This window comes from Puma concolor, chromosome A2, assembly GCF_028749965.1.
Source record: "Puma concolor isolate L17-30 chromosome A2, mPumCon1.1.hap2, whole genome shotgun sequence".
Classification (NCBI taxonomy): Eukaryota; Metazoa; Chordata; class Mammalia; order Carnivora; family Felidae; genus Puma; species Puma concolor.
The window spans coordinates 112,553,208-112,578,004 of NC_141668.1; the positions used below are offsets into that span (position 1 = coordinate 112,553,208).

Genomic DNA, 24,797 nt, shown 5'->3' on the forward strand with positions numbered 1-24,797 from the left:
TAAAGGCATTCTTTTCACCTTTATTACTTGGAGCTTCAGAAGCCAAGATAAAACCCAAATATTAGAACAAGATGCTCTTTTCCTCTTGTCACTTAGGGGATGACAAAGACATTGAGCTCTCTGACCAGGACTGGGGAAGAAGATAAAATATATACACTATACATAGTTGTGTTCTATCGAAACCCAGATTAGGGATCTAAATTTTTTTCATGGAGATATAATTGACATACCACGTTCTATTCATTTCAGACGTGCAGCATAATGATTTGATAATTTGTACATATTGCAGAGTGATCACAATAAATCTAGTTAACATCCATCACCCCACATGGCTACAAAAATTATTTTTTCTTGTGATGAGAAATTTTAAGGTCTCTTTTTACTCTCTTAGCAACAATTAAATGCATAAGACAGCACAGTTAACTATAGTCACCGTGCTGTACTGTATATTTCTATAACATTACAGAACAGTACCACACAGGCCTGATAAGGGCTCGAGTCTGGCTGGAGTAGCCAGCCCTTGAGGGGTGGTGAGCAGGAGACTAACACGGTGTATTTTACAGGGGGCTCCTGGCCACTGTCGACTCCTACAGGGAGAAAGGAAGAAGAATTAGTGGCATAGAAGGCTCTGGCGCTGTCTGTGGATGGCAGTGGTCTGAACTAGGGGATGGGGGATGGATTTTGCAGGTAGGTTTGATAAGACTCAGGGATGCATAAGAAGTGGGAGTGGGAGAAAAGAAACCGTTTCTAGCTTGAGAAACAGGTAGAGGTTTAGTGGAGAACCAAGAGCTTCACTGTTGGCATGTTGGCTACGAACGCGTTGTAGCTATCCAGGTAACTGTGAACTTTGCAGGCTGACTTGAGCCTGGACTGCTGATAGATGTTCCGGCAGGAGCTGTAATCATCTGACAGCTGTCACCATGGGGCCGGGCGTAATCACCCAGCAGAGCGCAGCAAGACACGAGCACCCAAGGAGACTCAAGGGCCCGTTATCTGAACCAGCAAAGGACACTTCAGAGTGGGCAGAAGGCGGGAGGAAAATGAGAGGAAGGGTGGTTATGGAAGCCAGAAGAAAGCAATTGAAGAGGGTTGAGGTCATTTGGGGCCAACATAGCTGTAAGTTTGGGTAAAATGACAGGCCTGTCCCCCGTAACCAAGTTTCATTGCATCTAAGATGCCATCTATTATAAAAATCACCATTATTGTACGTGCTGCTAAGACAAAAATGCTAACGTTTAGAAAGATTAGATGCTGTCAACTGTAACACATCGCAGCTTAGAGGTGCTGGGGGATTGTTTCCAACGTGCTTCTTAAGTGGAAATAGGGTATTTGTGGTAAGGCGGAGGCTGCTGTTCACCTTGAGGAGCGGTTTCAATGTACCGCTCTGTTTGTAGAATAAAGGGCAGGTTAGCGATAAGGAATACAAGTTGTGTATCTGGAAAAGTCTTGAGAAGTTTGGCTCTGAAGGGGGAGCATGGAAATGGGCAGCTGGCAAGGCATATGGGATCAAGGGAATGCTTTTCCTGTCGTGTTTATGTATTTAAAAAAAATTTTTTTTAATGTTTGTTTTTGAGAGAGCGAGAGAGAGCACGAGTGGGGGAGGGGCAGAGAAAGTGGGAGACACAGAATCGGAAGCAGGCTCCAGGCTCTGAGCTGTCAGCACAGAGCCCACCATGGGGCTCGAACTCATGAGCTGAGCTGAAGATGGGATGCTCGACTGACTGAGCCACCCAGGCACCCCGTGTTTATGTATTTTATAACGGGACGATTAAAGTTTGTATTTGTGCAATGAGAGTTTACTAATGGATTAATTGGAAAGGTAACTGAGTGAAAAAATAAAATGCTAGAGGATCCCATATATGTGAAATTTAAAAGTATACTGATACTATGTACTGTTTATGTGTATATGTGTGTTAAAAATAATACAAAATGTATGGGTCACCTGGGTGTCTCAGTCAATTAAACAGCCGACTCTTAATTTCAGCTCAGGTCTTGATTTCACGGCTCAGTTTGTGGGATTGAGCCCTACGATGGGCTTTGTGCTGACAGCGCGGAGCCTGTTTGGGATTGATTCTCTCTCTTCTCTCTGGTTCTCCCTGCCCCCCCACCTCCGCTGCCACCAAATAAATAAATAAACTTAAAAAATTCTATAAAAGAAATTATATGAAACGTCTGCTTCTATGTTCTTGTGTTTTTTTTTTAAATAATGGGTTTATTGAGATAGAATTTACATACCATATGATTTTAAAATGTACAGTCCGATGGTTTGAACATTTAGAATTGTATAACCATCATCAAAATCAATTTTAGAACGTTTTCATTACCCCCCCCCCCCCCAACACCCATACCTGTTAACAGTCACTCCCCTCTTGTTCACCCCCACTCCCTAGCCCTGGGGAAAGACAAGCCTACTCTCTGTGTCTATGGTATGCCTCTTCTGGACATTTCATATAAATGGAATCTTAACAATACATGGTCTTTTGTGATGGGCCACTTCCACTCTGTTTTTATGTACCATCCCTGTCATAGCCTGTGTCAGCACTTTATTCCTTTTTATGGCTGAATAACATTGCGTTGTTACTTATCTGCTCATTAATATTTTATTTATTTATTTATTATTTTATTTATCTGCTCATTAGTCGAGCATTTGGGTTGGCTCCACCTTATCAATTATGAGTCATGCTACCATTAACAATCCTGTAACAAGTTTTATATGGACACATAAAACATGTGTTCTCTTGGATAGTACCTAGGACAGGAATTGCTGGGTCATTGGCAACTCTGTTTTAATCTTTTTCCCCCAAATGTTTGTTTATTTTGAGAGAGAGAGAGAGAAACAAGGTGGGGAGGGGCAGAGAGAGAGGGAGACAGAATCCCAAGCAGGCTCCATGCTGTCAGCGCAGAGCCCGATGTAGGGCTCTAACCCACGAACCACGAGATCATGACTTGAGCCGAAATCAAAGAGTCAGACGCTCAACCAACTGAGCCACCCAGCCACCCAAACTCTGTTTTAGTCTTTTGGAAAGGAAACATCAGCCTATTTTCCAAAGCCGCTGCACCATGTGCGTTCCCATCATTAGGGCATGAGGGTTCTGATGTCCACATCCCACGGAATGTGAGTTGCCTTTCTCTTTGATTTTAGCCATTTCCGTGCAGGTGAAGTGCACGGATTCTCGTTGTGATTCTGATTTGCATTTTCCTGAGGCCAGTGAGGTTAAGCATCTTTTTGTGTGCTTATTGGCCATTTGTAGATCTTCTCTGGAGACCTATCTCTTCAGATGCTTGCTTGTTTTTAATTGGTTTGTCTCCTTATTACTGAATTATAAATTATAAGAGTTCTTTATATATTCTAGACACAAATCCTTTATCAGATGTGTGACTTCCAAATGTTTGTGTTTTTTTGTTTTTTTTCCTCTATTCTGTGGGTTGTTTTCCTTTCTTTGGTGATATCCTTTGAAGCACAGAAGTTTTTCATTTTCTTGATTTCCAGTGTATAGATCTTTTGTTGCTTGTGCTTTTGGGGTCATCTCGGAAGCCACTGCCTAATCCAAGGTCATGAAAATATACTGCTGTGTCATCTTCTAAGAGTTGTGTAGTTTTAGCTCCTACATGTAGGTCTTTGATCTATTTGGAGTTAGATTTTTGTGTGTGGTGTGGGGGGAGGAGGCGAATCTTATTCTTTTTCACATGGATATCCCTATGTCCCAGCATGATTTTCTGGAGACTGTTCTTTCTCCATTGAATTGCTTTCGCACTTATCAAAAATCAATTGGCCATAATGTGAGGGTTTATTTCTGAACTCTCAATTTTATCCAAGGATATAATTATCCTGGTGCCAGTGCCAACTTTGTTTTTCTTTCTCAAGATTGTTTTGGTTATTCTGGACCCTTTGAATTTCCACATGAACTTTAGAATCTTGTCAGTTTCTACAAGGAAGCAAACTGGAATTTTGAGGGAGATTGTGTTCAATCTGTAGATTAATTTGAGGATTGCCATTTTAACCATCTGGGTCTTCTTAGCCATGAAAATGGAATGTCTTTCCATTTATTTAGGTCTTCGGTGTCTTTCATTTGTCGTTTTCAGAGTAAGTTTTGTACTTATTTATTCCTAAGTATTTTATTCTTGATGCTGTTGTAAATGGAATTGTTTTATTAATTTCATTGCCACTCGTATTAGTTTCCTGTTGCTATTGTAACAAATTACTGCAAACTCAGTGGCTTCAAATAACACACATTTATTATCTCAATTTTGGAGGTCAGAAGTCTGACATGGATCTCACTGAGCTAAAGTCAGAGTGTCAGCAGCCTTATTGCATTGTCTCTTACAAAATATTCAATATTTGTGTTGGAAATGATTATCCTTCTCTTGTTCCTCACTTACATGGGAATGCCTCTAATCTTTTTTTTAACTTTTATTTATTTCTGAGAGAAAGAGAGAGACAGAGCATGAGTGGGGGAAGGTCAGAGAGAGAGGAAGACACAGAATCTGAGGCAGGCTCCAGGCTCTGAGCTGTCAGCACGGAGCCCGAGGGAATGCCTCTAATGTTTCTTCATTAAGTTTGGTGATTGCTGTAGGTTTCTGAGAGATATCCTTTATTGAATTAAAGAAGTTTCCTTCTGTTTCTTATTTACCTCTTAGGTTTTTGTTCCTTTTAAAAGGAGTGGGTTTTAAGTCTCATCACATGCCCCTGGGGGGGCATCTCTCGAGATTTGTTTTTCTTGACTCTTAATGCAGGGAGTTAAATTAGTGACTTTTGCTAATACTCAACCAATCTTATGTCCCTGTGTTAAGTCGTATTTAATCATGGTCTATTATATTTTTAGTACATTGCTCATTAGCAGCTTGCTCATATTTTCTTTATGAAAGTTGCATCTGTGTTCAGGAAGATTGGGGATTTTTTTCTATTTGTATTATTCTTAGTTGTTTTGGCAGTGGGGTTACACTAGCCTCATAAAGTGAATTGGAACACTTTCTAACCTTGCTCAGAAGAGTTTATACATTGAAGGTTTGACAGGATACATTCATTCCGAAGGGGACTTCATGTCTCTTTTAAGGGTTGATTTTTACTGTCTTTTAATTTTCTCCGCTGTTTATTTAGCTTTTCTACTATTTGAATCAGTTTTCAGTAATTTGTGTATTCCTTAAAAGTATTCATTTCAACTGCATTTTAAATTTTATTGATATAGGTCAAGTTTTGCCTGTAGTTTAAAAATCTTATGTCTAGTTTTGTTCTCTTTTTCATTCCTAATGGTATTTACTAATGTCTTTCTTTTCTATCTTATACTAAAGGTTTGACTGTTTTATTTATCGTTTCAAATAACAGGCTTTTAGCAATCAGTTCTACTGGATTTTTATTGTTATTTTAACAACAGTAGAAATTTATTGATTCATGTATGTTATGTGTGTGTAGTTTAAAGCTTTTTAAATTGAATGCTTAGTTCATTTACGTTTAACCTGTGGTTCCCCCTCCCCCTAATAAATGCATTTGTAGCTATAAAAACTCTTCTGTGAATTGTTGGCTATGTTCTATGGATTTTGATATGCAGTGTTCTCACATTGTCATTAATTTCTAAATAGACTAAAATTGATATTGTGATTCACTGTTTAACCTAAGATTATTTAGACAGGTATGCATTTTAGACTGTGGTTCCCTCCGTCAATTATATCTCATTTGCTTTTTATCTTTCAAGTAATTCCTCCTCATTTGAGAACACCAGCTGATCCCATCTTCTTTTCCAGTGCCCATTTGGACCCATGTGTATATGTGTATCTTTCCTATCATGTCTAGGAATCATGACCAGAAGGGGAAAACAGGGACATGTAGTCAGTGTACCAGTAGCATGATTTCATATCCCCCATTTTTTTCTTTTTTCTTCTCTTCCTCCTCCTCCTTCTCGTCCTCCTCCTCCCCCCTTCCCTCTTCCCCCTCCTCCCCTTTCCCTCCTCCTCCTCCCCCTTCTCACCCCTTCCCCCCTCTGCCTCCTCCCCCTTTCCCTCTTCCTCCTCCCACCCTCTTCCTCCTCCTCCTGCTCCTTCTTCTTTTAAGGTGAGAGGTTCTGGATCATGTTTGTATCTAATGAAAATGATCCAGAGGAAAAAAGACTGACACCGTCAGAAAAGAGATACCCTAAAATGGAAGTCCTTGAAAAGGAGACAGATAATACAATGGTGAGCCCAAGTGGAGGAGACTGGCCAGATAGAAGGAGATAGGTGATGGGTCTAGATGCACCCTAGTCTTTTCTTTCCTAAGTCAGATACTCTCAGCTTTAATAGTTGTTTTTCATGACATCGTCCTGGATTTCTCCTCTGTTACTTGGTCCTTCCTAAAAAGAAAAAGGTTACTATAAAAAATAGAATGTTAATGAAGTTCACGCAGTTCAGAATAACAGGACCATTAACTTCCTTGTTCTGGACACTACTCATTTTAAGTCCCAAATTGCTTTACACTTTGTAGCCATTACCTATTTGTGGGCTTTTTGTGTGAACTGTTATAAAATAGGTCTCCTTTAAAAAAATTTTTTTTTAATGTTTATTTGTTTTTGAGAGAGAGACAGAGCACGAGTGGGGGAGGAGCAGAGAGAAAGGGAGACCCAGAATCCAAAGCAGGCTCCAGGCTCTGAGCTGTCAGCACAGAGCCCAACATGGGGCCCGAACCCATGAACCGTGAGATCATGACCTGAGCCAAAGTCAGATGCTTAACTGACTGAGCCACCCAGGTGCCCCAAAATAGGTCTACTTTAATTTGTACTTTCATAGACACTGGTCAAGATCTTTTACTACCACATCTTCACCTACTTTTCTGGAACCCATAGTGTCCTTAGACTCCAATGGCCTGTGGAGTTTACATTGACCGCAGGCTAAACAAAATGATGTAGTTCTGTTAATTAAATAAGAATAACTTTACCTAAAGGTTCTAATTTTATGGTACTGCTTTTCATTATGTTCTTAGACCATCACTTTCTCCTTGTGTTTCACTTCCTCATTTGTAATATAAGGGCTTACTACTTTGTACAAATTAACCAAAGATTAATTAAGGTATTTAGCTCCTAAGTCCTCTTTCTAACCTTGTCTCCTGCCTCCAGGCTAATCTTGAAATTCATCATTCCCCTAAATAGGATATGCCATGTATTACCACACCATGCTACATTTTGCCCATGTTCTTTGCTTGGGACCCATTCCCACCCTATCCCCCTTCACCCCAACTCTTATTTCCCCTAAGTAGGTAGTCCTGGAAGAGTCCTTTGAGGTCATCTACAATACCTAGTGCTCTACCCCTGGATAGCGTGATGAGAATATAATTTGAAAAAGCAGGTTCAATATAACAATTTATTTTATTGAAAGCAATGTTTTCCAAATATGCTATATATAAAGTAAAACTCCACATAATTATCACTGCTGCAGCTGTTTAAATTGCAGTAATTCTGAAAGGGTGAGGACTTTGCTCTGTTCCTTAAAGAGGCTGAGCTCCATTCTAGCTCAGGAATTGCCAATGCACCTTTCTTTCTTCTTGGAAGACTTCCTTCCTAACCCAACCTAATACCCCTTCATCCGTCCAGGTGCTAGCTTAAATGTTTCTTCAGGAAGTCACGTGTAAATGCTCCCTTCCATACTCTCTCATAGCCCCTTATAGGTCTTAACAGACCTTACTAGACCTTAGCAGACCTTAACAGACCTTCACTAGAGTAAGCTCTGGGAATATGGGTTGTGGCTGTCTTGTTCACTACCATGGTGCTTGGCACATGAAAGAACTTTAGTTACCAAAAAGGATGAAATATTCAACAGGAAGTTAAAAAACGCTGCCCTAATAACGGAAAGCGCATATATAACAGATGAAGCAACCAGGGCCCAGAGGAGAGAAGAGTTTGGCTTAAGGTCTCTGAGCCATTTTGAATGCACTAGACTGCCTGGCTCTAAGTCCCATTTTTGGTTCGCTCCTGTCCCGGGGCCTTTGCCTAGTTTTTCTCTTGCCTTGGCCATCAGGGCTTGCCCAGCTCAAGGGCCCCTGAGAAGATTTCCCTGACCCCACTCCTCCTAGAGTCCCATTCAACCTCTTGATGTTCAACCTGTTGATGCAGGATTAAAGATACTCTTCACGTCAACAGGGTCAGGGGTCGTTCCTGGCTTCTCTGAACAGTGGCATTCCATGCAGGTGACCACCCGCTGCCTCCTGGGCGCGCAGGAAAGGTTTCCATCCAATGGATGACTAGGTGGTGCGGGTGCGCCCTCCTCGGACACCGGGCCCCGGGCAGGTGGCCTCTGCTCTCGAAGGCTAGAGGTGTGAGGCCGGACTCCGGGAGGTCACGGTCGCGGCCCCGCCTCTCCAGGCACCCGCGGCGCTGATTGGCCGACCGGGCGCCGGGGGACCGCGCGGAGGGGCGGCCGCCCGCGCGCCCGCCTCGTCTCCGCGGGGGCGCGCCCGCGGCACGCGGCCGGGCGGGGCCGGGGGTGAGTGACGGCCACGCGGGCCAATGGGGCGGGCGCGCGCCGCCGCCTCCGCCCGCGCGGCCCCTGACGCCGGCCGAGGCGCCGCGCCGCTGCGGCTGCGGGCGGCGACGGCTGCACCATGGGCCGGCTGCTGCGGGCCGTCCGGCTGCCGCCGCTGCTGCCGCCGCTGCTGCTGCTGCTGGCCGGGGGTGAGTGCGCGCCGCGCGGGCGGGCGGTGGCGGGGCCGGGGCGGGCGGCGGCGGCGGCGGCGGCGGGCCGCGGTGCTGGACAGCTCCCGGGCAGCCAACAAAGGGGCCGGAGCGCGAGGCGCGGGAGCGCGGGGCTCGGCTGGGCTGCTACGCCGTCCGCGACACGCGCGCTCCCGGGGCGCGGGGTGGGGGGGCGTGGGGCCACCGCGTGTGCCTCGTGTGAGAGCGGTTCCCCGGCGCGGGGGCGTGCGTGTGGACACACACACGCACGCAGGGGAGGCACGAGGAGTGTGGTGGATGGAGGGCGCGCCTGCACGCGCTCTCTGGGGGCTCTGTTGGGGGGGGCTTGGGGAGGGTGGGAGCATTGGCGAGAGGAGGGCGGACCCTGGCCGCCAGCTGGGCGACAGCCACACAGAGAGACACGGCATTTACAGGGTCCGTGAGGCCACCACAGTGGGCGTGGGGCGCGGATGTCTTGCGGCCGCGAGGGGGAAAGTGCCAAACAGCCGTACACACAGCTGCTGCGACAATGAGGGGGGTGTGTTTACGCGCGTGTGGTGCTGCCGGACAGGAGGGGGGGTGTGTCATTGTCAAAGCCTGTCTAGACTGTGCGGGGGAACTTTATTAGGAGCTGACAAAAAAAAAAAACAAAAAAACAAAAAAAAAACAAAAACACGTATGACAGCAACCAGGTCTGCTTGTGACAGCGACACTGCTGGATAGCTCCTGCGCTGCTGCCGCGCAGGGGTGCGCGTGAGAGACCTTCTGAGATGTGGTTCCCGTTCAGCGGTGCGCAAGGGCATTGGGATGTGTGTGGGTGATGACAGGTGAAATGTGGGGGGCAGGTGTGAAATGCATGTGCCCGTGACAGAACCTGCTGGACGGCCTCTGAGTGGCAGACGTGGGATTCAGGTGTGTGCATGGCGGGTGGGCACAGGCATGTGGCAGCCGATGAGACAGGCCACCACCACTGAATGAGGGGTGGGGGAGAAGTGCTGTCCGCAAGAGTGGGTCAAATAGGGACAGGACCGAACACCTTCTCCATGTGGCGGACACAGCCATGAGTACGTATTAAGGGGTGACTGCTAATCGGGGTTGGTGGAGAGGCGTACTGGAATGAGTGTGTGTGCATGTGTGTACGGGCTCACTTACCAGATAGCCTTGGCTGACTCCACTTCTGAGGGACACACAGGCGTATTGACATGTGTGCGTGTGACGTGGGAGTTTGCCTGGGACACTGGCTACTTAGTCACCTCCCGTGCAGTTAACCCACAAGGACACAGGCACATGCGAGGATCTGTGGGAGTGAAGGAGAGGCTGTAAAGGGTCTCAGCCTGAGGAGGGAGAACAAGCATGGCAGTGAGATGGGCCATTGCCATGGCCCATGGTGACAGGATCCCAGGGAAAATGACTAGGAGCAGAAAGGGGCCTCCCGCTCCAAGCATGCCCCCGGAAGGGTTAGTCAGCGAGGGTAGCTTTTCGCCACCATCAGTCCAGGGATAGCTAAGGACCAAAGGGGGTGTGCACAGAAATGCGTCCATCAGATCGTGTCTCAGACGCTCACACGCACCCGTGTCTGTGTTTGCATACCTTAAACCTTCTTTGGAAGAGGTGAGACTCAACAAATAAATTACATATTGATTAGCCTGCTGCTTCTTTGTGCGACAGCCACACCAGAGCTGGCAGGCACGGTGGGTCAGGACCCGTGCCCAGCTGTGGCTGGCCATGGATCACTATGGGCAACTCCACTCCTACTCGCCTCCCACCTGCTCCCTCCTGTGCACGCTTCATGATGTATGTGATGTACGTTGTCGCCTCCCTCTTGGAGACGTGTGTGTTCAGCAGTACGTCTCGTTCTTCTACACCTTTCTATAGAAAGCCTTTGAGAACTCTTCAGCTTTGCTCCTCAGACGCATCCAGACACACATAGGAATGTGCGTGTGTGGCAGGGTGATTGTGCTAGACGATTTCTGTTGTAGCTGATGCTCAAGGGTGTGGGGGCCGCGTGGCAGGTGCTGCTGGGAGGCTCCCCGTATTGGTGTCTGGCAAGGGCTTAGGCAGATCTGTACTTCAAAGCTGCTGATGAGGGAAAGGGTGGGGGTGTAGCTGATGGTAGACATCAGAAAAGGATGTTTGGATCAGAAGCAGATTGCAGGGGAGATAAAACACGGGGATTAGTAAGGCCTTGTTTTTTTTCACCCCCTAAGATGTAAGCCTGCTTCATTCGCCTCTTTTTCTGAGTCTGGGTCAGATTTTCAATTCTTTGACGCTGGTCCCCGAATCCTTTTCATGTGCCTTCTTTTTCTCTCCCTCTCTCTCTGTTGGGAGTCATGAAGTAACAGAACATTTTAGGTGCTAGAGGAAAAAAAAGAAAGTCACAAAGAGTGTAATTCTGAACTTCCAAATCAGATGGAGTCTTCAATTAAAGCAGATTAATTATCAAGTGCAAAAGCAATTACACAGAGAATGCTTAGGTCTCAGCTACTATTTTCGGGGGCAAGTTTGAAAATAAGTAACCTCTCGCAATTACTTAAATAATCACCCGTGGCCAAGGCTTTTGAACATATCAAGGTCTATATAAAGAAAAAATAATCATCGCAGGGGAAAAATAGCTTCAAGAAAACGGAACTGTGTGCTGGAAAAGGGATGAAAACCCAGATCCCTTTTTTCACACACAGCTTTTCAGCAAGATCAACAAAATCTCTGTTCGTTCCTATTAGATGGTTGGAAAGGAAGAGGAGGAGGGAGGGGGAGAGAAGGTGGAGGGAGACGGTGGCTTCTCTGCTTGACAGGTGGAGGGGAGAGGTTTGGAGAATGGAGGAACTCACCTCATCCTCTGCGCAGAGAGCTTCACTGACTAGGCGGTATTTGGTCAGCAGAGGTGAGACATCATCGGGACTGCTGGTCAGCCTTTCCTTGAGAGGGCATATTCGTTTTCTCAAGGTCCACGCTGCTCTGCAGAGCCGGACCAAGGCCTAGGAGGGAGTGACTTTGCTCCCTTCATGCCACGGGTCAGCTCTGAGAGAGGCAACTCTCAGGTGTCAAAGAGGCAATGCAAATTTGATCCTCCAGTGGTTTTATGGAGGATAAAATTCCAAGAATTCCTGAAGAAAACCAGTGTGTGCCTTTCAATAAAGGCTGACAAAGCGTCTTTCCCCACACACCTGCTAGATGCTGGTATATATAGATAAAGATTTTCAGCCAATGGCCTTTTCAGAGATTGGCTGCTCAGGGGCCCTGGGGATCCATGAAATTTTTATGTCATTATTACAAACGTTTCTCATCAATTGACATTTTTCCTTCATGGACTGTGTGAGGTTTTTCTGGGTAAGTTGATCACATCTGGTTCCCCCAGTCTTGGGGGGTACCACCTCTGCAGAACGGGGCTGTCGTACCTGCTGGTATCGTATGTAAAACTTAGACTACGCTTTCCATGCAGTGGTCACGTTTGAGGGGAGAGACCGGCTAATTACAGCTCTTCTATTAACTAGCTCTCTGACCTTAGCGTCACAGGGTCCCACTCAGTGGGGTTAACCAAGTGGAATCAGACACGGGACACACCGCGTGAGGGAAGGAGGCTGTAAGATGGCCTGTTATGGTTTGGTGAGAAAAGTGCAGGAATTGGTTCAGAGGCTATGGTACGAGGAAGGTGCCTGGCCTAGTCTGGGAATGGCCGGGGAGCGCTTCTCAGAAGCAGAGGCTGGAAGCGGGAGCAGGAGCTGAGTGGTGGGCACAGGTGGCCCCAGGCATTACCTGCTGCTGGTTAAAAGCTCTTTGAGGCTTAGATGCCATCCTGGGTTTCCACTCATCAGTCCTGAGTTTTCCTCTGAAGTCGCATAGAATAACTGGGGTCTGTATTATTCATATTCACATCAACCTTGTATTTTAATATATTGGAAGATACTGAGCATTGCCTCTCGAATATTCTCTTTTCCTGGCCAAGAACGTCCCAGTAGGTAGGATAATATTACTTACATTTATGGAATACAGCCTGTTCGTTGGAGCCCAGTCTGTAGGGAGCTTACCTCATTTGAGGTCCCTGCCTCCCGGGAAGCTGTGGAATTTTTGTCCTTGCTTTACAGATGAGGAAACCGGGGCCCCTGGTGGAGAAGTAGCTTACCCAGAGTGGCTCAGTGAAGCCAGGACGCAAACCTGCTTGCTTGGCCCAAGCTCTCTCTGCAGGGCATCCTTCTGTGTTCCATTTCAGGATCTGTTGACCCTCTCCTGCATACTTCTTAACTGTGTTAAGCCCTGTTCACTCGGAGGGCTTTCCTTATGACTAAATGTTGCATTCACGGTCCCATGCTGTCCGACCGTGCGTACCATGCAGTTTCCACCGCGCTCTGGATGCCAAACTTAGGGCTTGCAACTGCTTCATAAGGTGGTTGTAAGGATCCAAGTTCAGATGACGCTTGCAAAGCATTTAGCACAATAGTGTTCGCTCTCATTTTTTATTAAAAACATCACAAAAAATTTCCGTGAGCTACTCAAGCCAGGGCCCAGTGCACCACAGGGGTAGCGGGACGTATCTCTTCCCTACATCACTGAACGTTAGTCTTGGAACAGAAAATGTAGAGGTCATTTCACCCACCTTGCTTAATTTTCAGATGAGGAGACAGAGAGGTTTTAAGCAACTTTCCAGAAGACTATAGCGAGGTAGTAATATTTGTGTAATTAAGTTGTGAAGCGGGCAAATAGGGCTGTCTTCCTATTCTTAGTGAGTGGGAGTGAGAGAGAAGAAGAAAAGATGCCCTTTAATTTACTGGGTTTTGTTTGTTCATTTGTGTTATAGGTTAGGAAAGAGGGATCCTCCAAGATTCTAAACAAATATGTTATTATCGACACTGCATGAGTTTGAACTGCGATCTCATGTGGCTCTTAAAGACTGTTCAGGAGATCGTACTGCTGAAATACAAATCACGTTCCTAATGCAGTTTTGGAAACTGTTCAGCTTAGGGTGGAAGCCTGGGGAACAGTGTGCACACAGAGTCCTTATAAGCAGGGACCTGTCCTTCACTGCATCTGTGCCCTGAGCACCTAGCCCAGTTGTGAGGAAGGTGGGCACTGGGAGCAGTTTCTGAGTGAGCAAATTCCCAGTGGGTGCTGAGCCAGATGAACCTCACTCTGTCCTGGCCACCTCCCTTGGTCTCTCCTTTGCCCCTTCACAGGGAGGGCTGGGCAGTTTGGCCTTCGTGGAGTGAGAACAGCAGCCCCTGGCAGCCCCTGGGTGTCAGGAGTGTCCCCCCTACCCCTCTGCAGTCCCCCCACCACCACCCCTGGGTTCTTTCCAGGGTGACCTTCGCCAGTCTGACCTTTCCGGCCTCTCACAACCATCTGGCTTCCGTGTCTGTGCAGGAGCGTCCCTGGGCACATGCGCGGCTGGGTCTGATGAGCCTGGCCCCGAGGGCCTCACCTCCACCTCCTTGCTGGACCTCCTGCCACCCACGGGCCTGGAGCCGCTGGACTCGGAGGAACCCAGTGAGGCCATGGGGCTGGGAGCTGGCCTGGGGGCCCCTGGCTCGGGCTTCCCCAGCGAAGAGAGTGAAGAGTCCCGCATCCTGCAGCCGCCACAGTACTTCTGGGAAGAAGAGGAGGAGCTGAATGACTCCAGCCTGGACCTGGGACCCACTGCAGGTAGCTTTCCTCACCTAAGAGTATGTGCTGACTGCAGCTGGGACTGAGGCCGTCAGGCAGAACGCCAGAGGACCATTTCCTTGTTCAAATCACATCTCTTGTCTCTCCCGCCAGCTTTTACCATGCTGCTGCCCTCCTGTACAGAGGCCCAGTCTCTGGGGCTCTGAATGCTTTACTGATCTAAGAGGCTCTTTTCTTTTTAACCTTTGCTCCTGTTTAGGGAGCCCATGTTCTGTGTTCACATAACTCTAGAACGCTTACAGCCCGTGAGCGAAACCTTCTCCCCATTTAGACATGAGAGAACTGTGGCTCAGAGGAGCTAAAAGCATGCCTAAGGTCGTGCACCTGTTCGTATGCTCAGTCATGGTCCAAGCCTAGGTCTTTCCAAGGTCTAGGGTTTTGTTTGTTGCCCTGCTGTGCTGTATCATCTCTGTCGAAGGTTCCCGCGCCCTTCCTGCGGTCTCTCGGACCCTTGATCAAGGCACTGTAACTGCCTTTCTCTCAGTCATGCACCAGAGCTGTTTCTGGGGTTTATAGAGCATGGCTGATGACCGCGTGCGGGCCAAAGTGAGCCTGAGGCCTGGCAGCGAGCAGGAATGTCTGCAGTTACGGACTGGATACAGATGTGTGTCTTCATGCTTGTGGCTTTGGCAGCTGTGCCCATTCCTTTTTTCTTTTTTTTTTTTTTCTTAAGTTTATTCATTTTGAGAGAGAGAGAATGAGTGGTGGAGGAGCAGAGAGGAAAGGGGGCAACCCAAGCAGGCTCTGTGCTGTCAGCGTGGAGCCCGGCATGGGGCTCGAGCCCATAAACCGGGAGATCATGACCTGAGCTGAAATCAGGAGTCAGACGTTTAACTGGCTGGGCCACCCAGGCACCCAGTAGAAGCCCGTTTTTAAATGTTGCCCTGGCAGTGTGTGTGTGTGCATGCACATGGGGGTGGGGTGTTGCAGAATTTAGCCCTAATATTTCTTTTGAGAGTATATAGTATTTTGGATTTATGTTCTCTAATTATAAAAAGAATACACGGAGATGGTAGAAAACATGACAGCTGCAAAGAAGAAAATAATAATTCATCCATGACCTCACAACTCAAAGAGAATGACTATTAATACTTTGGGATACAACCTTCTGGTCACTTTTATGTGCCACATTGGAATCCCGTTTTCACTTAAAATATTTCACGAGTGTATTTCCACATCATTAAGTATTCCTTTTTAACCTGGTTTTTAATGACTACGCAGTATTTCATCATGTGGATCATTTTATATATAAAACCAGCTCTCTCTCGTTGAATATTTAGGTTGTTAACAGTTTGAATGTTGCTAACACTATTATTATATGTTTTTGCAGTTTTTTGATTATTTCCTCATAATACATTTCTAGAATAAAATTGCTAGGTGTAAAGATGTATTTCCTGGGTGGGATGTATCAGCATCCCACGGAGAAATAGAAGACACAGTCAAACTGAGATAATCCAGGGAGGGTTGACTTATAGAACAAGGGACTTAGAAAGGTGTGGGCAAGGGATAGGCCAGCAACAAGAACCCAGGGCTAGTGGCAGTGGGGCACTCAGCGCCCGTACACCCTAAGGGACAGAGGGAGGGATGGATGAAAGGAGCCAGGAGGGATAGATAGAGTGTGGTGGAGAGCAAGTAATCCTGACAAGAGCAGTGACCCAGCAGTCACTGGGTGACTATAACCCACCCCTACTCCTCCCATCTTCTGCCAGGGGCCCTGTCATTCCTTCTTCCCCTGCCTCTGTTGAGGAGTCTGGTCAGGAAGCAAGGACATGGCCTATTGATGTAATTCATGGGGTAGAGAAGGATAGAGAGGGGATCTGGAGGGGGTGGAGCGTGTCTGACACAAAGGATGGGAATCTTTCCACAGGCTTTTGTTCAGTATTTCCCAATCAGCCTCCAGAAAGGTCTTTCCGGTTTGCATATCCACCAAAGGTGGAATGAATGCCAGTGTTTTGGACCCTTCCCACAACTGTATTTTGTCATTGAGAAATGTTGGTCAATTTGTTTTTTTATTTTTCTTTAATGTTTTTATTCATTTTTTGAGAGACAGAGACTGTGAGTGGGGGAGGGGCAGAGAAAGAGAGAGAGAGATGCAGAATCCGAAGCAGGGTCCAGGCTCCAAGCTGACAGCACAGAGCCCGATGTGGGGCTCGAACTCGCGATCCGCTTAACTGACTGAGCCACCCAGGCGCCCCAATATCTTGGTCAATTTGATAGGCAAATTATAATGGCCTTCAATTGCTAGTAAGTTTTAACTTCGTGTATGTGTATATATATTCTGACCATTTACAGTCTTTTCTGATTTGAGGCATGGTATAATTAAGAGCGGATTCTGGCATCAGGCAGATTCCCAAAGTCCCTGCAGCGACACTTAATAGCTATGTGATTTTTGGCAAGTAGCAACCTAAGCCTCAATTTTCTCATCTAGGAAATAGTATCATAGGGTTGTGAGGTTTAAATGCAGTAATACATCTAAGGCGCTTAGCACAGTGCTTGGTACGTCACAAGTACTCCGTAAATATTAGCTGTTGCTACCTTTAGATTTTTTTCTATTGAAGCTTTAGTTCTTTCCTGCCACTGTACAGATCTGCATATAAAAAGGATGCTAACCTTTTCTCTGACGTATATAAAAAACATTTTCCCAGTTTATCACTTTTATCTTTATTATAGTAACTTTTGACATAACGTATTTTTTACGAACTTGGACGGTCTTTCTTTTGAAATGTTTGAAATGTTTTTATGTGTTTTTCTTTGCTTTATGTTTAGAAAATCCTTTCCCTCCCTGAGATATATGCCCCTTTATTTCCTTTGTTCTTTTTCACCTTCAGTTTTTACACTTAACTCTTTAACAGTAATTTATTTTGGTACGCAGTATAAGGTAGAGATTGAATTCATTTCCCCCGTAAAGCTAGCTGCTTGACGCAGCGGCATATCCCCCTGCACTGAAAAGAAGTGCTAGACAATTAGATGTACTCGGGTCTTTCCCTGGGCTTTTCCCTTGTTTAGACTCTCGAGACTCTGGTCTGAGGCAAGCAGTCATTCCGAGAGCCGCGGTCGAGAACGCCACGGTGGTGAGCCAGGGACCCTCCTCAGGATCACAGTGGGATGGCTCCTTAGGCTTCAGTGAACTCACGGTTGCTCTGCCTCTCCCTTCCCTTCCCCTCCTTTTCCTCTCACTTCACCTCTCTCCTCCCATTAGCCTGTCTAGGCCTCTTAATAGTGAAAACAGCTGTCGTTCATTGAACGTGTGCTACATCACGGGCACTTTGCCTGCATTCCTCTTGTGCCAGCTCTGTCGTGTGGTCTGTTTCCTCATCTTTGCTCTACACCCGAATGACTGTAAAACGGGGACTCAGGCGCCCTGCACAGGAGTAGGCGAGGGGGAGGGAGAGCTGCTTCGGCCAGGCTCTCGCATTGCTCTCCCTCCCACCGGGCGCTTCCCTTTCCTCAGGTGACTCTCTTCTCCGTACACCCCCAAGGCAGTTCGTGAAAACACAGTACCCACGGAACAAAAGCTAAACATCTTAGCACTGCAGAAAACGCTCTTGACATCTGGCCCGGCCTTCCCCTTGGCCCCATCTCCTTCCCTTCTCCAACATGCATCGTTTAATTAGCCTATTATCGTCCCCACTTGGCAGATGTGGAACTGATGCACAGGGAAGTTAAGTGCTTTAACAAGGTCACACTTGGTATGTGACGGAGCTGGATGGAGAATCGGTACCTTTTTACTGACAGCGGCTCAGGTCTGTTCCCCGAGCCTGTGGTGCCCTGCCCCCTGTCCTGTCGCTCGGAGCGCCGTTGGGCATCCCGACCGCCTGGGGGACTTGTACCTGCTGCCACCCCTAGCTTGGAAGACACAGCCTCTGAGAGGCCTTTCCAGCTCTGCCATGTGAGCAGGACTGCACGTGGTTGTGGTCCAAGGGGGCCTCGCTGAGCAGGGGGGCCAGGGCCCAAGTCAGGGTGCACACTGCTCACTGGGCCATGGGCTGGATGAAGGAGTGCCTTTTTCTAAGTCACCTACCCAGGGGGGCGTCTCTGTGAGCTAGCGGTGGCCCTGAAGTTAAGCTGCGTCGTCACAGTACCTTGATAACACGGTGTTAGACCACAACAGAGGCAGAAGTGTCCCAGGTGTGAGGCTCATTTGGATGGGGAGGCAGCCCAGACAGGACAGAGTGCCAGTCCCCTCTGCCTTCTTCTGCTCCTGACCCTGAAAGTCACAGGCTTCCACCCAGGGGTTCTCTGGAAGGAAGGAGGGCATTGCCCCTCGGGGTCTGCCCCTCAGGTCGGAGGAGACCCCAGGAGCCTTCAAAGGGCCTGCCTGGGTGAGGAGTCCGTCCAGAGATCAGAGTGACCATGCTAAGTGCCATCCTGACACGGCCCCTGGGGACGTGAATACGTCCATGCCGCAGTGACTGCTGAAAACCATGCCGTGGCCCAGCCCAGTCGCAGAGCCGGTACCCTTCTAGTAATTACAATACCGACCCATATGTGAACACTGGGCATGCGCCAGGCACTGTGTTAGGTGTTCCAGTATAATATCTCGTCTAATCTTCACAGAAACAATTATATGTGGTTACTCCCATCCCCCCAGGGAATAAACTGAGGCTGCGGGAGTTTGGATAACAGCCCTGGGTACTAAGGATTCAGACCTGAGTTCTCAGACTCCATAGCCTTGGCTCTTTCCATGAGGTTGCCTCTTAGCTCGCAATTTTACTCGAGGCCAGCAGTAAGTATTGTCTTGTATTTTACCACTGGTAAATTCTCACCATTTTATTCATAGAATTTTCTCTTTGGTTAGCTCATTGGAACTTCACAACCACCCTGTGAGCTCCGTAGGCAGCAGTCGTCACTGCTTCACAGATGCTGAAACCCAGGCCCAGAGAGGACAAGCGCTTTGCCCAAGGCCATACAGCTTGTGTGCGGCAGAGCCTGAGTCTGGAATCAGCAGCTCCTGAGCAGTGAGGGGCCTGTGCCTGGCCGCCTGCCACAGGAGCGCACCAGTGGCCTGTGTCAGAGAGGAAACAGTGTGTTCCACTGTCACCAGTAGTGTGCTACGTCTCGTTGCTAGTTTGTTGGGCCTAGAAGAGCCCAAGCTAGGCTCCTCCTGCAGCGACCGTCCTGAGGCCCCGCGGCCAAAACAGCCGCTGGCGTTTCTGATCGGCTGCTGATGAGTGTGCTGTGACCTTGAATGGGTTCCTTGTCTCATCTTGGCTTCAGCCTCTCATCTGTAAGCGAGGAACGATTGATGGAAGCCTTCTCCAGCTTTAAAATATTATGATTTTCTGACATTTCAGGTGAAAAGAGTAGTCTCAGCAAAATAGGGAGGAAGTGTGGATCTCCACTCCGCCAGCTAGCGTCAAGCCAGCTTAAGACCTGAGGGGTTCATTCTGGCAGGATTGTCAATGATTGATAATAATTTCCCAGGTTACCCACTCATCCCAAGGCTCTCTCTCCTGTCACCCTCCACCTCTTTCGTTCTCCAGTATCCTTAATAAAGTTCTCTGCATGCAATTTTAATTTTCCTGGTGAATAAGCTAATTAGTGTTCTACAAGAAAAGTGATAACTCTTCGGGGTTGGCAAGTTCTAGAAATCTACCTCAGACAGGCTCAGAGGACTGTGTGAAAAAAGAGGTGTTAATGGGCCCAGTAAGCCCAGAGCCCAGGCAGGGGGGATCCAGGTGTGGAAATGGAACAGGAGAACCTGACTTGCTTCATCATGCTTCATTCCCCTCGCTGGCTTCTTTCTTAGGCACGACGTCCGTGCGTGGTGGCTTTAGAGAGCCTCCAGCGACTCCTGTGTCATCTCCGTTCACTTAACAGCCCCAACAGACAGAGAGCTCTACCTCCCCAGTATTTCTAGAAGAGCCTCAGAATGGAAGCTCCTTAGTCTGCCCTGGGTGATGAGCCCATCTCCGACTCAATCCTGAGGCCTTGGGGATGGAGTTCTCTGGCCCAGACGGGGTCTCGAGCACACCTGGAGGCAGGGGGTAGGGCCCCATGCTCCTGGACTAAGAGGAGGGAGCAGCACCTGCCAAGCGATGGGTGGGCATAAACCACACTACTCACGAATAAGGAACGTTCATAGCATGCTTATATTATTTTAGAAATCGTTTTCACATAATTTTTTTTAACCTCAGAGCGACCTGATGAAATCCATAAAAGCAGGCATGGTTAGTATCACCGTTTATAACTAAGGAAACTGGCTTAGAGAGGTTTAAAGGGGGCACTAAATTACACAGGTAATAAGTGGCAGAGCTAAATCTCAAATTTGAGATTTCTACTTCAAGAGCTGCTACTCCATCTAAAATTATTCATTAGACCACTTTAATTACTGTTGCCTGTAATGAATTTCATAGAAACCAGATCATCAAAACCACTGTCTGCTGGGACCTGGAAATAGCTTCCATACATTGAGATTGTACCTGCTCTTGAGTGATCTGACCTTCTGGGTCACTGCACACACATCAGGCGTGTTGCTAGGAAGGCCCACTGAAAAGAGTCGCTTTCACCTAGATGCTAAAAGAAAAAAAAAAGCCCTTTAGTTTTGTTTTACACTAGTAACAAACATCCTGGTGTGAAAATTAGAAAATGTAGAAAAGAAGAAAGTGAAAACCACTCATGATCCCATCACCCAGAATTGGCGAATGTTGACGTCTTGGCACATGTCTTTCTGGACGGTTTTCCCATACGGGAAATACATAGAATGTGCTTTTATGAAAAATGGAATGACAGTGCCCAGGTCTCGGTGTTTCACTTGGCAGCGTCTTTCCACACCCGCTGACAGGGCCCTCTGCCCCCAGTTGTAAGGCTGGAATAGCATCCTGAGGAGGGCCAGGCTACCACGTGCTCAGTTAATGCCCTGCTGCCTGAGCACTGGACGGTTTCCAGTCTGTTGTTACCCTCTCTGTGCCATGATGGGAATCCTTGGAACCGCATCACCGTGAGCATCCTCATTGTTTCCGTAGGGTGCACTGCTAGGAGTGAAATTACAGGGTCAGAGTGTTTGGTTTTAAAGCTCTTCATTCATAATCCCACCCCCCCCCCCCCCAACTGTGGTCCCATCAGCCGCAGACTGAGTGCCTGTTTCCTGCACTCATCCAATCCTGGCGATCACCTTTAAATATATCCGCAGATTGTCCAGTTGGCAGTCCGAAAAATGCATCATTTTGTTGAATTTACATGTCTTTGATGACTCCTGAGGTTGACCATCAAAAAGTCATTTGTAATTATGCTGAAAGTTTCTTCCCTTGTGCCTCTGTTTTATACAAGCCTATTGTGAATTTTGTGAGTGTTTTTGTATTAACACTCGCTCGAATAACTGGCTTGAGTGTTGCACTCACAGGGCAATTTTCAGTGATTTGACATTAACCAAAAGGGACATTTAAAGTGATCTTTCAAGGCCACTGGCTTGGTGCCTGTTTAAATTTCATGTCCCAAACAGGGAAGTCAGCTCATAATATTTCAGCTGACGCCGAGGGTCAAGCATGAGATTATGGCTACCCCAGAAGGCAGAAATGAAGTCCAGTGTGACCTTGATAAACTGGGGAAAGAGACTCACAAAAGTGATGAAATATATGAGGGGAAAAGATGCAACTTGATCTGTTTAGGGAACAAACAGCCAGCCCCAGAGTGAGATGGAAAGGAAAAGCAAAAGCCTGGAGAATCCAGGCTGTCCAGGGCCCGGAGTTTCATCGGAGTGGCCTCCTGCTAGCTGCCAGATCACGTCCAGTGGGGAGAGTGTAGCATGAGGGCTGTGTTCGGCTTAGACCCTTCTGCATGAGTCAAGCATCAGCCAGCTTCTAGCCCGTGAATCTTGTTCACTTTTGCACAATTCACTCAGCAAATATTTATTGTGTACCTACTCTGCTGATTTTGTGACCACTCTTAAAAGGTGTGGGGAATCCAGACTTGCCACAAAAGAAGAATGACAAGGGGAGGGGTGGAGAATGAGGAATAATCCCAGTTGTTTGGCCCCAGGCAAAGAAGGCTGAATTGGAACAGCTGAGAAAATATGTAGGTTTTTATCCCGAGGGAGAGGCTTCCCACAATTTCCTCACTTAGACAAAACAGAAATGAGCTTGAGTTGTAAAGGGACCATTGAAGGTGGGTTTAAGGAATTTGGGGAGGAAAAAAAGCCGCCAAGATAGAATTGCCTCTTGAGGCACCTGGGTGGTCATCTGGGTGGCGTCGGACTTTAGCTCAGGTCATGATCTCGCAGTTCGTGGGTTTGAGCCTCTTGTCGGGCTCTGACCTGACAGCTCAGAGCCTGGAGCCTGGGTTCTGTGTCTCCCCCTCTTTCTGCCCCTCCCCGCTCATGCTTGCTTGCTCTCTCAAAAATAAATTTTAAAAAGCTAAAAAAATTTTTTTAACTGAAAAAAAAAATGCCTAAGGAGACATATTCTTATTCTTGAAGAGACATATTCTTGAAGATGGTGACAGCCCATGTTACCTAGACTTAGTCGTCATTTGCTCAAGATGACCCCCCGGGTCCCTTCTTGTGCTAGAACGCTAGTTCCTTCGCGTCCCATAGCAGGAACACCCCACCGCAGATACACTTGCAGCCAGCTGGGTGTGTGGAATGTAAGACCGCACCAGGGTTTTAAGAGAATGCCTTAGGGAGAAGAGCCTGCCTCCTGGGCGAGGTGATTTGAATGTTTTCTGTCATTTCACCTCAGCCTCAACTTCCCAGAGGGATGGCGGGCTAGCCTGGAGGCCGGTCAGCCAGCCTCCTGGCCCCTGGCTGCAGAACTCTGAAGCTGTGCCTTGAGCTCGCCCTGCCAACTAGTCTGCTGATTCAAGCCCAGCCTTAAAGAGATGGGCCTTGGCCCACAGTGTGGATGCCCCAGGGAGAGGTGATGCCGCTGCCGGTAGTTGGTTCCTCGCTGCGTCTGAAGCCAAGTCTGGGTGTCGTCCTTAACTGAGCAGGCCGCCCACGAGCCTGAGTTTTACACCTTTACAACTGTGATAAGTGTAGCTTCACAACTGAGAGCAAGTGTCTTCCCCTCCCCCCCGTAAGCTTTTCTTTCCTCATCTGTGAAAGGCAGGCTGTGGACTCTGATCTTGCAGGGCCCCTGTGTCGTGTGAAATACCCCAAGTCTGTCTTGAAGGCCTGATTTCCCTCGGCTCCAGGGAAGATGTAGTTCCCAGTGGAAGCCACCAGGGGGTACTGCAGCTTCACAGACCTGGCACCCCGTGTTCTGGGAGGGAGATTCCTGAGGCTGGGGTGGGGGGGAGGGTTGGCTGAGGTCCCAGGGGGTCCTCTGCTATCTCACAGACAGTGAGGGGACTGAGCTACCTGTCTCCTGAGTGCCCTTGCAGCAGAGCCACTCCCTGACCTTCCATGCTTTGAGGTCAGGCCCCCTCTGGAGGGTCTGAGCTGTGGGGGACCTTTGGCATCTCTTCAGTGTCCCAGCTGTCTCTACCCTCCAGGGGATAGGGACAGGCTTTGCCTGGCTCTCGTGCCGTCTTGAACATGTCTTCTGGGCATCTGTGTTTGTTCACACTCGGGTCCCCGTTATGGGGAGTGTGGGGAGTGCTCTGTGGGTATGCTTTTGTCCCAGACAGGCTTTCAGCATTCATGGGACCCTCCTGTCCTGCCTCCCTGTGCTGAAGTAAATGGGATGGGCAGCCAAGCCTTGGGCACTAAGCAGGAGAGGCTCTCCCCGTGTGGAGTCACAGCTCTTGGTGACAGCAGTGGACAGGACTTGGGACGCACCACCTGTCACTGCACTGGGAGACCTGGGGCAGGGGGTGGAGGGGTGCCCGGAGCAGCCACCTGCCTTGCCTGGCCCATCGAGTCTCACCCGCTGTGGTGTGGCGCAGCTCCCTCCTCCATCGCTCTCCTTTTCCTGCCCCACCTCCCTGCTTTTCTTCTCTTCCTCCATTGCCAGTCTACTCCCTTTTCCCTTCTCCAAGACCACTGCTCCTGCTCCCTCTCCCAGGCCAGTGTCGCCAGGCCCGGGAAGCCTCTCCTTGGACACCTGAGTGGGAGAAGCACGTTCTGCCCCGTCCGCCAAGGCTATTCCCCTCTTACGGCACTGTGTTCCTTGCTCCTGGAGCCTTCAGAAGCTCCTGGTCCAGGTTGGCCTGCCCTGTCCCTTACCTTGTTTCATTCCCCTTCTGGTGGCTCCAGCATGTTCACTAGCCAGTAGTTAAAGGGATTTCTCTCTAACTCTGTATTTTAAAAAAATAATCCAAATTTACAGAAGACTTGCAAGAATAATTTCTGTATACCCTTCACTCAGATTCCCCCATTGTTAACGTCTTACCCAACATATACATGTATACTTACAGACATGCAGTTTTATTCTAAACCATTTGATAGTAAGTTGTAGACATGATGCCCCTTTGCTGACTTTACATACTTCACTGTATATTTCTTTTTTTTTTAATTTTGCTTATTTATTTTAGGCAGGGGTGGGGAAGAGCTAATGGGGGAGGGGCAGAGGGAGAGAGAGAGAAAACCTCAAGCAGGTTCCACACTCAGCACAGAGTCTGACGTGGAGCTCG

The 24,797-nt window shown here is 48.0% G+C and overlaps 1 protein-coding gene across 1 annotated transcript in view; it reads left to right on the top strand.

The window, feature by feature from the left end:
• Positions 1-8,541: 8,541 nt before the first annotated feature.
• Positions 8,542-24,797, top strand: part of PODXL2 (podocalyxin like 2) — a 39,795-nt gene continuing 23,539 nt past the window's right edge. Inside the window, exons 1-2 of the mRNA XM_086697272.1 lie at positions 8,542-8,633; positions 13,989-14,267. Coding sequence (XP_086553398.1) covers positions 8,564-8,633; positions 13,989-14,267 — 349 coding nt within the window. The 5' untranslated portion in view covers positions 8,542-8,563. The remainder of the gene's footprint in view (positions 8,634-13,988; positions 14,268-24,797) is intronic.